At 49.2% G+C, this 12765-nt stretch overlaps 1 protein-coding gene across 5 annotated transcripts; it reads left to right on the forward strand.

Moving 5' to 3' along the window:
- The first annotated feature begins 310 nt into the window (after window positions 1-310).
- tcerg1a (transcription elongation regulator 1a (CA150)) lies at window positions 311-12679 on the forward strand. Of its 5 annotated transcripts, none has more exons than XM_077021732.1 (21): window positions 311-385; window positions 829-1042; window positions 1192-1344; window positions 1636-1924; window positions 2477-2713; window positions 3331-3393; window positions 4987-5232; window positions 5337-5446; window positions 5566-5654; window positions 5791-5951; window positions 6437-6515; window positions 6657-6792; window positions 7838-7927; window positions 8286-8404; window positions 8546-8696; window positions 9581-9745; window positions 10031-10207; window positions 10785-10964; window positions 11086-11169; window positions 11310-11410; window positions 11549-12679. In XM_077021732.1, exons 1-21 carry the CDS (start codon window positions 339-341, stop codon window positions 11748-11750), a joined length of 3093 nt encoding a protein of 1030 aa, XP_076877847.1. In that variant the 5' UTR covers window positions 311-338; the 3' UTR covers window positions 11751-12679. The 5 variants fall into 5 exon arrangements, with proteins under 5 accessions (XP_076877847.1, XP_076877848.1, XP_076877849.1 ...); XM_077021733.1 differs by having other exon boundaries at window positions 4987-5175; XM_077021734.1 differs by lacking the exon at window positions 3331-3393.
- The last annotated feature ends 86 nt before the right edge of the window (window positions 12680-12765 follow it).

Raw genomic sequence — 12765 nt, forward strand, 5'->3', positions numbered from 1 at the left:
ATCTGTATATTTTATAGCTTAATTTGATACAGACATATCCTCAATCCTGTGTGATAGTACGTGAAATGTAAAAATCTTTAATACAATTTGAGTTACACCGCAGTACACTAAGACCGCAGAAGGTAAGATATCACTAAAGGCAACAGCTGGAAGATGGCAACTCAATATTCTATGAAGTGCCAACTTGGCTGAGGTGGTTTCTGTACCATAATTTCACGCTGCTGCATTTTGTGCCCGTGTTTCACACTCAATACGTCACTATGTGGCAAATTGACGTGAAACCTGAAGCACGTGACTACCGGAAACACGTCAGTGCAGGACTTTGTTGTTTTCCTGTAATGGCGGAACACACGGAGGGAGAAAGCATTGGGTTCAGTGCTAACAGGTAAGACTTTTAAACAGTATGTTGTATATTAATATTTCGAGGCGAAACAAACCGTTTTATTCTATTAATTCTAAGTTTTTAGCTTCTGTTTAATTGTTTGTTTGGGGATTTTCTCATTCACAAAATGTGAGTTGATGGGTTGCTAGACCAGCTAACTTTCCCATCATAGCTAGCTAGCTTAGCTACACATAGACAATAAGAGTGGCCGTTTTGTACGCGTGTGGCTGGTTGGCGGTCATCACACTGTCCCGTCACGCTGTTTTTATTGCCAGTTGTTTTCAAATGTATTATGAACACATCCGCAGGTCGCACGTAAATCAGTGAGATGTGGCTCGCGCTCGTGAATGCTAACTAGCGGCTTTGTCGAACGCGCGCGCGCCCACCGTTGTGCGCGCGCTCTAAAACTAGCCGGGGTGGCTAACGTGAAGTTATTTCCCCCACAGTAACAGGATGGCTCAGCAGGCGGTACCTCGCTTCCCTGCCTCCGCGCCCCCCGTCAGCGCGGGGATCCAGCGCAGGCAGCCGTTACTCAGCACCCCTGCGGCGCCGCCGTTCGCCATGATGAGGGGCCCGCCACCCCCGGCGCGCGCCGCCTCGTTTGGGCGCGTGCCCTTCGACCCCAGCGTTCCACCACCTATCGGCACCCCCCACTTACAGGTATCACCTAATGACCGGTACCTGCACGGGCCCGGTCGGGGTGGCTGTGGATTGTCTCAGACTGTGAGAGAGTGGAAATCTGGTGTGAAAATCAATGATTTATTTTTTTTGATGGGCTCCTTGTCTGTTTGTTTGTTTTGGGATGTAAGAGACCACCGTTCATACCTCCACCAGTGGGTACAATGCCGCCGCCCCCTGGGATGATCTTTCCACCTGGAATCCCCCCTACAGCCTCAGCTGTCGGCCCACCCCTGACCACTGCGGAGGAAATCTGGGTGGAAAACAAGAGTCCAGATGGAAAGGTATAGAAGTCTCCCTAGCAGCGAGGACAAAATGCTTTAGTCAATCGTGGCAGTTATGAGACGGCTACTTGCTGCACTGAGACGGCTGCTGTTATTTCGTTTATCACCACATTCAACATACTTTTAATAACTACTTGCTCCAGCACAGGGCTTGGGTGCATTTGTATAAAAGCATTACTATGTATCCTGTACACACCAGTGTTCTGTGCAAATCCCAAACTTCATTTCATACCTTATGTGAGATACTTCACCATGACGATTTCAGTGCCAGAGCTGTTCACTTCTGTGCAGGTGTATTACTATAACGCACGTACGCGAGAGTCAGCCTGGGCGAAGCCGGAGGGCGTGAAGATCATCCAGCAGGCAGAGCTGACCCCTCTGGTGATGAGTCAGGCGGTGGCCCCAGGTCCAGGGGTCCCGTCCGCCCTCCCCAGTCCTGCCCCAGGCCTCCCGCCCTCCAGCGCCGGCACTGCGCCTCCCCATGGCAGCCACACTACACAGGCATCTCCCACACCTATGAGCTCCTCTTCCACCCCCAGCACGACTGTAGTCTCGCCACTGCTCCCCACGCCTGGAACAGGTAAATATCACGCACACCAGAGCCACAGGTGGGCTTTGTCTTAAAGCTTCTGTAAGTTAATTCTGTGAGAGGCTGATTTTGACATTTTAATTTGGAGATATTTCTTGTATTGAGCTGCTCCCTCCCTGTCTAAAGAGATCGGTCACTTGAACTATTCATCCTGTACTTTCTCCCTAATCTATATAATTTATAATTTTTATATAATTGTCTATAACATTTTTGATTCACTATAGTTTTAGGACATCACTACCTATTCAAAAGAAGTTATCTGGGGAAAAAAATGTACAGTGTCATTGTCATTAAAAGAAAGGTGAAGGGTCTCCAGTAGGGGGAGGGGTCTCTAGTAGGGGGAGGGGTCTCTAGTAGGGGGAGGGGTCTCTAGTAGGGGGAGGGGTCTCCAGTAGGGGGAGGGGTCTCCTGTAGTCTGCTCAGATTTGTATTTGTTTTGCATCTGTTTTTCAAGCACTCCATGGTATTATTGGTATGACAGAATATTTCAGCGTGTGATCAAGTCTCCGCTCTCTCCCGCCCAACTTGCCTCCTTTCTCAAAGCTCCTGAAGGCGCAGAGCTGCCGTCCACTGTAAGCGTCCCACACAGTGTGGCGGTGACGCCTGTGGCTGCCGTCAACCCTGCTGCGGTAGCCGTGACGGTGACCGCAGGGCCACAGCCCCTCCCCGTGGCCCTGCCCCACACGGTGCCCCAGCCGGCCGCCGCTCTGCCCGCCTTCCCCCCGGTGATGGTGCCACCCTTCCGAGTGCCCGTGCCTGGCTTGCCCATTCCACTGCCCGGTACGTTGGAGCCCTTCCCTCGCTGGCCGCCCCAGGGCTGCTCCTGCTCCCCCGGCAGGCTGCTTCTGAACGCCTCCGCCCTGCTCACCTCTCTCTGCCTTGATTTGGCTTTAAACCTCCACTCCTCCTCATCTTTTCAAAACATGCAGTGTGTTGCTAACAAAAAGATTTAGCCGTGAAAAAAGCCAAGATTAGGTAAAATAATCTGTCATTCTGTCAGCCCCTGTGGGGTAACTCCCTTTGTAAAGTTTTTTTTTTATCCTTTATTTGTTTATTTAAATACCCACCAATGAGCCATAGATGGCAGTATCAGCCCCCCTCATATTATTTGGCCATATTACCAATCAAATGGTTACCTTGATAGTTTTACGTGACATCCATATAAGTGGACTTTGACATCAACTCCAGTAAACAGAGTAAGTTTATTGTAAATGCTGGTTTATGCTATAGAGACCCTTTTCCAACATGATCATAACCTAGTTGATCAAACTTCTTACCAATGCAGAGATTGATGATAATTTGACCAAAGGGCTGTTGCTGGCCTGCTGCCTGCACTGGACACTAGCTGACATCTGTCTTTCTCTCCCCAACACTCTGTGCTTGCTTGACTCTTTTAGGTGTAGCAATGATGCAGATAGTCAGCTGTCCCTATATAAAGACTATCTCTCCCAGCAAGAACGGTAATTTCTTTCTATCTCCAGTCGGTATTCTCTGCTAGTCGGCATGCTGGTGACTGTTGTGCATCTGTGGTTTATGTTTTATTTACCTTTAGTTACAAAAGGCCCATAATTTCTAGCTAGTTCATCAAATTCCAAATACCTCATTTTGTAATGGTTAGTTTAAGTCCAAATCCAATTTATTTATATAGAACTTTTTACAATACATGTTGTCCCAAAACAGCTTTTCAACAGTTTAGGCACACAGCTTTCTTCAAATATTAACAGCACATGACTTTTGCAGTACAAGTGTTCTATTTATGTGGTCTATCATTTTTTGGAGCACTTTTGAAGAAAGCACGTTGCCCAGACGACAAACTCTGTTAAATGTGCAATTCACAACATCTCATGAGCTCGCATTTGTTGTAGCTGTTAATAGCTGTTCTTGTGTCTTCTTGTGGTCTTCTGTTGACCATAGTGATTGCTTTGTGGATCTAGTGCTTTTTCACGATGTTGCCAGCATCAATAGTTAGGGTTCACTTTGTTTTCCTTTTAGAATACAAAGACTTTCACAAATAAAGACAAATTAAGAGGAGAGATGTGCTGTTGAACGAAAGTTCTGATCAGGGCTTCCTGAGACAAAACCACACTTCCCTAGCTCAGTTTATTAAGTGCAAGTTGTCTACAAGCCTCATTGCGCAATCACAAACACTCTGACCCTTATTTTTGTTACTGATTTATTTCCTGTAAATAACTATAAAGTAGTTAAAGTAGACTAGAACATAAGGCTGTGTAGAGACATTATTGCGTAATTATGTTTGTGATTAATCATGGCGTGCTCTCCTTTTTTCATTTTTTATCATTAGTCCATCATCATTCCCATCTAACTGTTCTATCTGTCTTTATTTCCCTTTCATTTCCGTTCGTCCAGACATGTAGAATGAGCTAACAGCGTTTCCCAACCCCAGTCCTAGGTGTCCCAGCACTGCACAGTTCCATGATATCCCTGCTATGGGTTAATGCACATGGTTCATCTCAGGACGGCCAAATGCCTGTGATGTAGAAGACCGTTCATTACTGGTGTCAGTCTTGTCCTGCACTTAGAAAAATTTTCACTCATGTCTTTAAGGACATGAACTATGTGGTCTGCAAACAAAATATTGTTAGTGCAATCATTCTGTTTTCCTAGTGCTTCTTTAGTGACTTCATACTCATCTGCCTGACAATGCAGCTTTATTAAAATGAAGTTTACCATAATTCACATATAGTCCTGAGGTGTTGCTAAAAGAGTGGGACGCAGTGAAGATAACTCAAAACGATGATATAATGGCTTAGCGTTATTTATCGCCATTGTGGCATAATTGGCAGGTGTAGTAGGTTTGTGTTGGTACTGCTCCCTCTTGGTGTGGTTTTAAGCTGGACTTTATCAGTTGAAGTGTTGGTTTTGCGTAGGTAATTCAAGCAAAACGTAACGCCATCACAATCGGCTTTTGCTTGACTGGGGAAAACAAAAAAGATTCTGCCAGGCCTCTAGAACTGGAGTTGGGTAATGCTGACCCAATGTGTTTGACAGACCACACATATATATGTATGTGCACACGTGTGTGTACTCTTCAGGTATGCTTCCTGGCATCGCACCTCCTCTGTTACCCATGATGCCACCCCAGATGACGGTAGCGGGGGCCTCCTCCCCGTTAGCCCTCTCTGACTGGACCGAGTTTAAAACTGCAGAAGGGAAGTCCTACTACTACAATAAACGCACTCTGGAGACCACCTGGGACAAGCCTGAAGAACTGAGAGAGAAAGGTCTGAGTGCGTCGCGAGGGGGAGTCTGCTCCTTCACCACACGCGTTGGGCGTTATGGTCTGATTCCTACACTCTCTTGTTCTGAGCTTAGCCACAAGTCTGCGTATGTGATTTAGAGAAGTGACGTCCGCTGTTGACCCTTCTGTGATTCTCCGTAACAGAAAAGGAGCTGGAGAAAGCCAAGGATCTAACGGTAGATGGTGAGCTCACCGATCTTATGGAGGTGGAAGATGGAAGTCCCAAAATCGACCCACCCAAAGAACATAAAGAGGTAGGACATACCTGCCAGTTTATCATCGTGTCTGTTTCATAGGCTTCATCTACAAAGATCTTCTAGATAAGGATGTAGAACATTCCAGATCGCTTACTCAGTGTTTTGCTTGACTGTAGGAGCTGAAGGAAGGGGAGATGTCTGAAGAAGAGAAAGTTGCCAAAAAAGCCAAACCTGTAGCCACAAACCCCATCCCTGGCACTCCATGGTAGGCATCAGTGGAGCACGACTGTGGGTTCACTGGAGCAGGTTCCTGTCTGTTCCTTTTAGAGAATTCGTGGCGTGTTCATTTGGATCTAGTACACACTTCATCTGTATTGTTTAACGTGGGTTCACCTTAACAGGTGTGTTGTGTGGACTGGTGACGACCGCGTGTTCTTCTATAACCCCACCACACGCCAGTCCATGTGGGAGCGACCGGATGAGCTGGTGGGACGCACAGATGTTGACAGGAGCATCCAGGAGCCGCCACACAAGAGAGGGCTGGACAACGGGCCCAAGCAAGGTTAGAGCTCTAACCACAGCGCCGTTAGAGCCTCCTGTATGATGATGTATTTCAGGTGTGCTTTTACAAGAGTCAAAGTAGGACGGTCAGAGGAACTAAATTATAATAGCGTCTGTCTTATGTATCCTAGTCTCATTGTCCAAGTTCAACCCAATTCGTTTTTGCATTTTTGCGTCCTCCTGAGATTGGAGATGTCCAGAGCTTTGTCTCCCTGTAGGACTGTTACACGGAGATTTTCATTATAGCAAGTGGTCTGGTTTTTGAATGTCAGGGGTAATGTTCTGCTGGTACAGTGTCCATTTGGATATCAGCTCAGTAATTACAGTACCATTTAATTTGCGATGATGCAAATCCAGTTATGTCTGGGGACTCCTGAGGTTGTACTGATGGAGAATCACGTGTCGTTTGTTTTGAGAGACCAGTTTGTTTTCCGCCCTTCTGTCCAAACCTTATGTGGCTTCTGAGCTCAGTGTTTGTGTGTACAGTGATTAGTAAACAGGAGCAGGAGGCTGTTGCAGCAGACGACACACCAGACGACGAGCCCAGCAAGGCCAAAAAGAGAAAGTGAGGCTCCGTTTTTATTTATTTATTCATTTGTGTCCTCTAAACAATTAAGCTTAATTTTCCAAACCAGAACTGTGGTCCTCTGTTTGTCTGTGCCGATGACGTGAAGTGTTCAGTGTTGGTCTGGCCTGTCTCCTGTAGGCTGGAGGAGAGGAGGGAGCAGGACTCGGAGAAGGAGGAGGCGGTGGAGGCCGAGCTGAGGGCGGCGAGGGAGCGTGCGGTGCTCCCGCAGGAGACCCGCATGGGCCAGTTCAGAGACATGCTGCTGGAGAGAGGGGTAAACCCACAGTGCTGATCACCTCCTCCGCCACACACACACACACACACACACACACACACACACCCCTCATCTCTCCTCCGCCCACACACACACACACACACACACACACACACACACACACACACACACACACACACCCCTCATCTCTCCTCCGCCCACACACACACACACACACACACCCCTCGTCTCTCCACCGCTGGGTCCCAAACCACACAGCCTTGTTTCTGTCGCCCTCGTTCTTTAAATAAGGTCCTAATAATCATCGTTCAGGTATAGAAATGAATCTAAATACAGAGGTAGTCCAAATAGCCACAAATGGGGTGCTACAAACGGAGGTGCCTCATCAGAAGTGCTTATGTGTACACGCACGTCGATCTCTGTTTTTAAAGGTCAAACCTGTCGCCATCCGTAGCTCCTAAGGTCTCATTACGAGACCCTTCCTGACCTTTCAACACAGCAGCCCGCAGAAATCAGCCTGGTTTTACGTGCTCATCGGCGAGCATGTCTTACCTCCAGATTCGATGTCTCCCAGAACTAAAAAGGAGAACGTACGTGTTGGCGACGGGCTGAAGAGACGCTGAAGGCAGCGCCGGCCTGCAGCCATTTGCCCTTTGGCCACGTGCTCTACACCACAGATGAAAGGCAGCTCCACCACAGTCAAAAGGGCCAGACATCAAGGCACCCCCCCCCCCCCCCCCAACCATACTGTAGAGTCTGAAGCAGTTAATGCCACTGCCCCTCCCCCCCTCAACTAATTACCCCACGCTCGTCTGTGCCAACTAATGCAGGGACAGAGCGGGAGGGGGGCACAGGGACCCCCTCCCCCGCCACGCGTGTCATTCATTAAGGATGACGGGGTGGGGCGGGATGAAACGAGCCAGGCGCACACACCCTGACTCCGCGCCGCGGGGGGGCGGGGCTCGCTCAGAAGAGCTCGCCTGCTGAATGGCCTGCTCGTTAGGACGGGCCTAATTAGGGGGAGGGGGGTTGCTAAGCAGCTCGCCTTGCCCTTAACTCCTGCCTCTCTCCTCCGTTGTGCCAGGTTTCCGCCTTCTCTACCTGGGAGAAGGAGCTGCACAAGATAGTGTTTGATCCCCGCTATCTGCTGCTCAACCCCAAGGAACGGAAGCAGGTACACACACCTCACGTGCAAATCCCAACACACACACACACACCTCAGCATGCGCACACCCACCATACGCACACCCCAACACGCCTCTCTCTCGTGTTTATTTGGCGTAATTATCACTCTATACATTAAGTAACACTAACTCAATATTCAGCACATGTTTTCAAGTGATGATATGAAACTTGGCCTTTTGAAAAGTTTTCTGAAATGAAGTCCACATCACCATGTGCTAGTATAGTAAGCATCATGGCCAGTGAGAGACTGGTGGTATCTCCAGACGGCGTGGCCCTGCCTCTTAAGGCGTGGCCCTGCCTCTTAAGGCGTGGCTCCAGGTCCCCACGTGTTCACTTTGCCTCCTTAGGTCTTTGACCAGTATGTGAAGACCCGTGCAGAGGAAGAGAGGAAGGAGAAGAAAAACAAGATCATGCAGGCCAAAGAGGACTTCAGGAAAATGATGGAGGAGGCCAGACTTGCTGCCAGGTCTTACACACACACACACACACACGCGCACATACCACCATCACCACCATAACAGGGTTGAAATGAGCTACTGACCACCAACAGATGAGGTTTTTGGCATGAAACATGGCCCTTTACAGTTTTCTCCGTATGGTTTTACAGAACTACGTTCAGTGAGTTTGCGACCAAGCACGCACGGGATGCCCGGTTTAAAGCCATCGAGAAGATGAAGGACAGAGAGGCCATCTTTACCGAGTTCATGATCACTCTGAGGAAGAAAGAGAAGGAGAACTCAAAGAACAAGGGAGATAAGGTGAGCCTTCTGCCCTGGAGACTACAGCCTCAGTTCCAGACCCAGACCCAGACTGTGGTAGATGTCTCCGTCAGCTGTAGTATGTGTTGAGTAATTGCAGCGTGCCCAGCACGTTTGACTGTACGTTGAGTACTGCTGGTGTGAGGTAGTTCGGGAGATGGTGCTGATTGCCTTTGCCAGCTGAAGGTCAGCCATCAAACATTAATAGCAGTGAAATGTCACCTGTTGGGGGAGGGGTGGTAGGTGAGGAGCAGGGAGTCGTCACAGAGTGGGGTTCACCGGAGGACGCCAATCTACAGCCACTCGAAGGCTGCTGTTCCTGCGCTGCTGATGCACAGCCTAATGGCCAATGGCCAGGGTCTCACTAGGCCTCCGGAAACCAGCGGGTAGCACAAACCTCCTGAGTAAATGACTCCTGACCCGAGACTGAATGCATGCTCTTCATTGTTAGTAAATAAGGGCACCATAACCGTCGCGTCATCTCCACTCGCATTCAGTCTCTGCAAGTCGAAGGATGGGTCAGTGCCGGCCCCACACTCCACCGAGCCAGGCAGCTTAGGGACTTGATGAGAGAGAAACCCGGCAGGTGAATCTTTGAAGTCGTCTGGTGCGGCACGGTGAGGGCGTTACTTTGCAGTGGCTTGAGAGAGATTAGCAAAGGCAGACGCAACTGACCCGTTAACATCAGAAAAGTTAGTTCAGTTAACCACAGAGAAGCGGAAGTTGGAGGGCTTCTGATTAACCATAATTCCATTTGTGAAAAAAATTGTTTTGTTGAGCCTGGTTGGCACGCCTCTACTCAAAGCCAGAGGCCAAAGGTGTTGAATCAGCTGACCTGGTAATGTGTGTGGATCAGTGTGATTATGGTGCACATTTCCTATCAGGTGAAGCAGGACTTCTTCGAGCTGTTGTCAGATTACCACGTAGATGGCCAGCAGCGCTGGAGCAAAGTGAAAGAGAAGATGGAGACCGACCCTCGGTATAAAGCAGTGGAGACGTCGGCTACGCGAGAGGAACTGTTCAAGAGCTTCGTGGAGAGGCTGACCAAGGTAGAGAAGACCCTGTTCACTCTGCATCTTAGCAGGTGCGTGCGCTGAATTTGTTCTCTCTGGGTGTGCTTAAGAGACGAAGGAGAGAACAGGCTCAAAAATAGGTGATGGTTATAGTTTTTGTCTTGCTTGAATTAACATTTTTCTCATGTTATTTTAGTTTTATATTTCCATTTGATTGTGCTAAACATCCTGCAAGATTGCAAAAACTGTCGTGCACAGCAACCGTCCATTTGCGAGCCGTGCCTGAGCCGTGCCCTAGCCTGATCTCTGATCTCCCCCCAGAACGCGAACTCGGACAAGCAGCAGGAGAAGCAGGCTCGCGTGGAGGCCAGCTTGCGGGAGCGCGAGCGTGCCGTCCAACGCTTCCGCTCCGAGCAGACCAAGGAGATTGACCGCGAGCGCGAACAGCACAAGCGTGAGGAGGCCGTGCAGCACTTCAAAGCCCTGATGTCTGACATGGTGAGAGACTCACGCCACACCGGTCCCGTACGTGGAGGGGTGTGACGAGGGGTGTCGCACCACACTCGCAAAAAGGCAACAGCAGCACTGCCTGACGCTCTCGCTGCTTTCGTGAGGTGGGAGACGTGCTTCAGCACCTCGTTATCGAGCTCTTTACGAGCTGAGTCGGTTGCGTTGGGCACCTAGTGCGGCCTGTTAACTCATTATTAAGCCCTTTCTGAATCGGCAGTGTTCAACTCCCCAGTGTTCGCTGTTTTCACACGTGCTTCAGCTTGTGCGCTGATTCTCAAGAAACCACATAACGCTAAATTGCCTTTAACGACTGGTGTACATGCAAAGTAAAAGTGTAAAACAAAAAAAAGTGTAAAATGTCTTAAGATTAGTGGGAGGCAGACGAGGAAAACGGGTGTTCATGATGTGACTGAAGACGGTCAACAAAGTGGCCGTGTTATTCTGCTTCGAGTGCACAGCGTTTTTAGAGGGAAGCCACACTTTCATTAATCTCATTAATCCAATTGATCCTGTTAACCCCTGTACTGTGTGAGATTGCATCATCTGCTGTGTCTCGGAACGACAGGTGAGGTCATCAGACGCCAACTGGTCGGAGACTCGTCGATCCCTGAGGAAGGACCACCGGTGGGAGACTTCCTCACTGCTGGAGCGGGAGGAGAAGGAGAGACTTTTCAACGAACATATCGAGGCACTGACCAAAAAGAAGAAGGAGCTCTTCCGGCAACTTCTAGACGAGACCGCCGTGGTGCGCTGATGGTTTTCGTTTCTCGTTTCTCGTTCCTCGACACGTTTTGCACTGCGCTTCATCTTTGTAGATCTCTTGGGTTTATGCTACCACGGCTAACCATGACACTCCCTTCCAACAGGTCACACTGACTTCAACATGGAAGGAGGTCAAAAAGATTATCAAAGATGATCCGAGATGTGTGAAGTTCTCTAGCAGTGATCGGGTAGGTGCCGCGTTCACCTGATTGGATACATCACACTTGCTGGGATAAACATCGGGACTCAGAGTAGAACACGGAGAGGGTGTAATGTTCATTAAAGGTGGTGAAGATGATTGCTTATTGCTCATTGCTTTTCAATCCAGAAAAAACAGAGGGAGTTTGAAGACTACATCAAAGACAAGCACATCACAGCGAAAGCAGACTTCAGGACTCTGCTGAAGGAGACCAAGTTCATCACGTACAAGTGAGCGACTAGAAGACCATCACGCAGATGCATTCCTGAGCTGCTCGTCACTTGAATGAGTTGATCGCAACAAATCTTTTCAGTTCTTTTGTATGTAAAGACACTATTCTCATCTCAGTATGTACCCTCTCCCCCCAGATCTTGTAAGTTGATGCAGGAGTCTGAGCAGCACCTGACGGACATGGAGAAGATCCTCCAGAACGATATGCGCTACCTGGTGCTGGACTGTGTCCCAGAAGAAAGACAGAAGCTCATCATGGCGTACGTGGAGGAACTGGACCGCCGAGGTCCCCCTCCCCCTCCCACGGCGTTTGAGCCTGCCCGACGCTCCACGAAATAATCTCCTAAAACACACACACACACACACACACACACACACACACACACACACACACCTGCCAGACCTTCAGCTTCTCCCACCAGTAGCCTTCAGACTGCCGTCCGTTCACGTTCTCTCCACCCTCTGCCTCGTCACGCGCTTCTTCTGCCACTTTTGCGGTACAGCCTTCACCTTTGGTCACGTCTGTCCACCCCGTCTGACCGGACTCGCGCACACAGCCCCCCCCCGCTGTGGATGACGAGCGGCAGCAGGTGCGCTGGTGACCTTCAGCCACGGCCCCAGTAGCTGCCGGGACACCGACCGTCCAAACCAATTACAGGGTGGCGGCTCCAGCTCGGGATCCGTTTCCACGGCCAGATCGAACCCACCTGATCCCTCTGGCAGGGTGGACGTGGGCAGCGGCAGGGCCAGCTGTGTGTGAGGCTGGCGGAGGAGGGCGGTGCCCATCCACCCCGGCTGGCCCCTCGCAGCTCCGCCCACACGCCCGCGTGCCTCCACCCTGCTCCTCCGCTCCTTTACCCATAACTCATGAGCTCTCTCCTCTTGGCTTTTGTATCAAGAGTTGTATTGTAGAAACCGGGAAGATCCTTGTTTTTTTTTTTTGTCTTTCATTTTTTGTCAGTTGTTCTCATCTCTGGTGACTGCGGTCATCCGTCCGGGGCATTCAGCTGCTGGAGAGTCTGTGCGTCTGTCATTTTTATTGACAACTTGGTTCAAATGTAAGATATTTTTAAAATAATTATTAGGTGTGTATTCATTGAGTCCATTAACTGTATGTGATGTTGGTCCGTGCAAAAGTGACAGCTGACGGTGTCGGCTGATAGTAAAGTTTAATTTAACTTCCAATGTTTTTGAAAAGATAACTTACATTTTTGGAGTTGCTGTGTTTCTGTACAAGTTGACTGGAATAAAAGCACCCTACTTTTTTACATATTCAACAAGACTTGTATGTCACAGGTAAACTAAATGTGCTCCACTCAGTCTGGGTGTCTTTCCTCTACACAAGGATACCACG

The sequence above is a fragment of the Brachyhypopomus gauderio genome, chromosome 11 (assembly GCF_052324685.1).
Source record: "Brachyhypopomus gauderio isolate BG-103 chromosome 11, BGAUD_0.2, whole genome shotgun sequence".
Taxonomy (NCBI): Eukaryota; Metazoa; Chordata; class Actinopteri; order Gymnotiformes; family Hypopomidae; genus Brachyhypopomus; species Brachyhypopomus gauderio.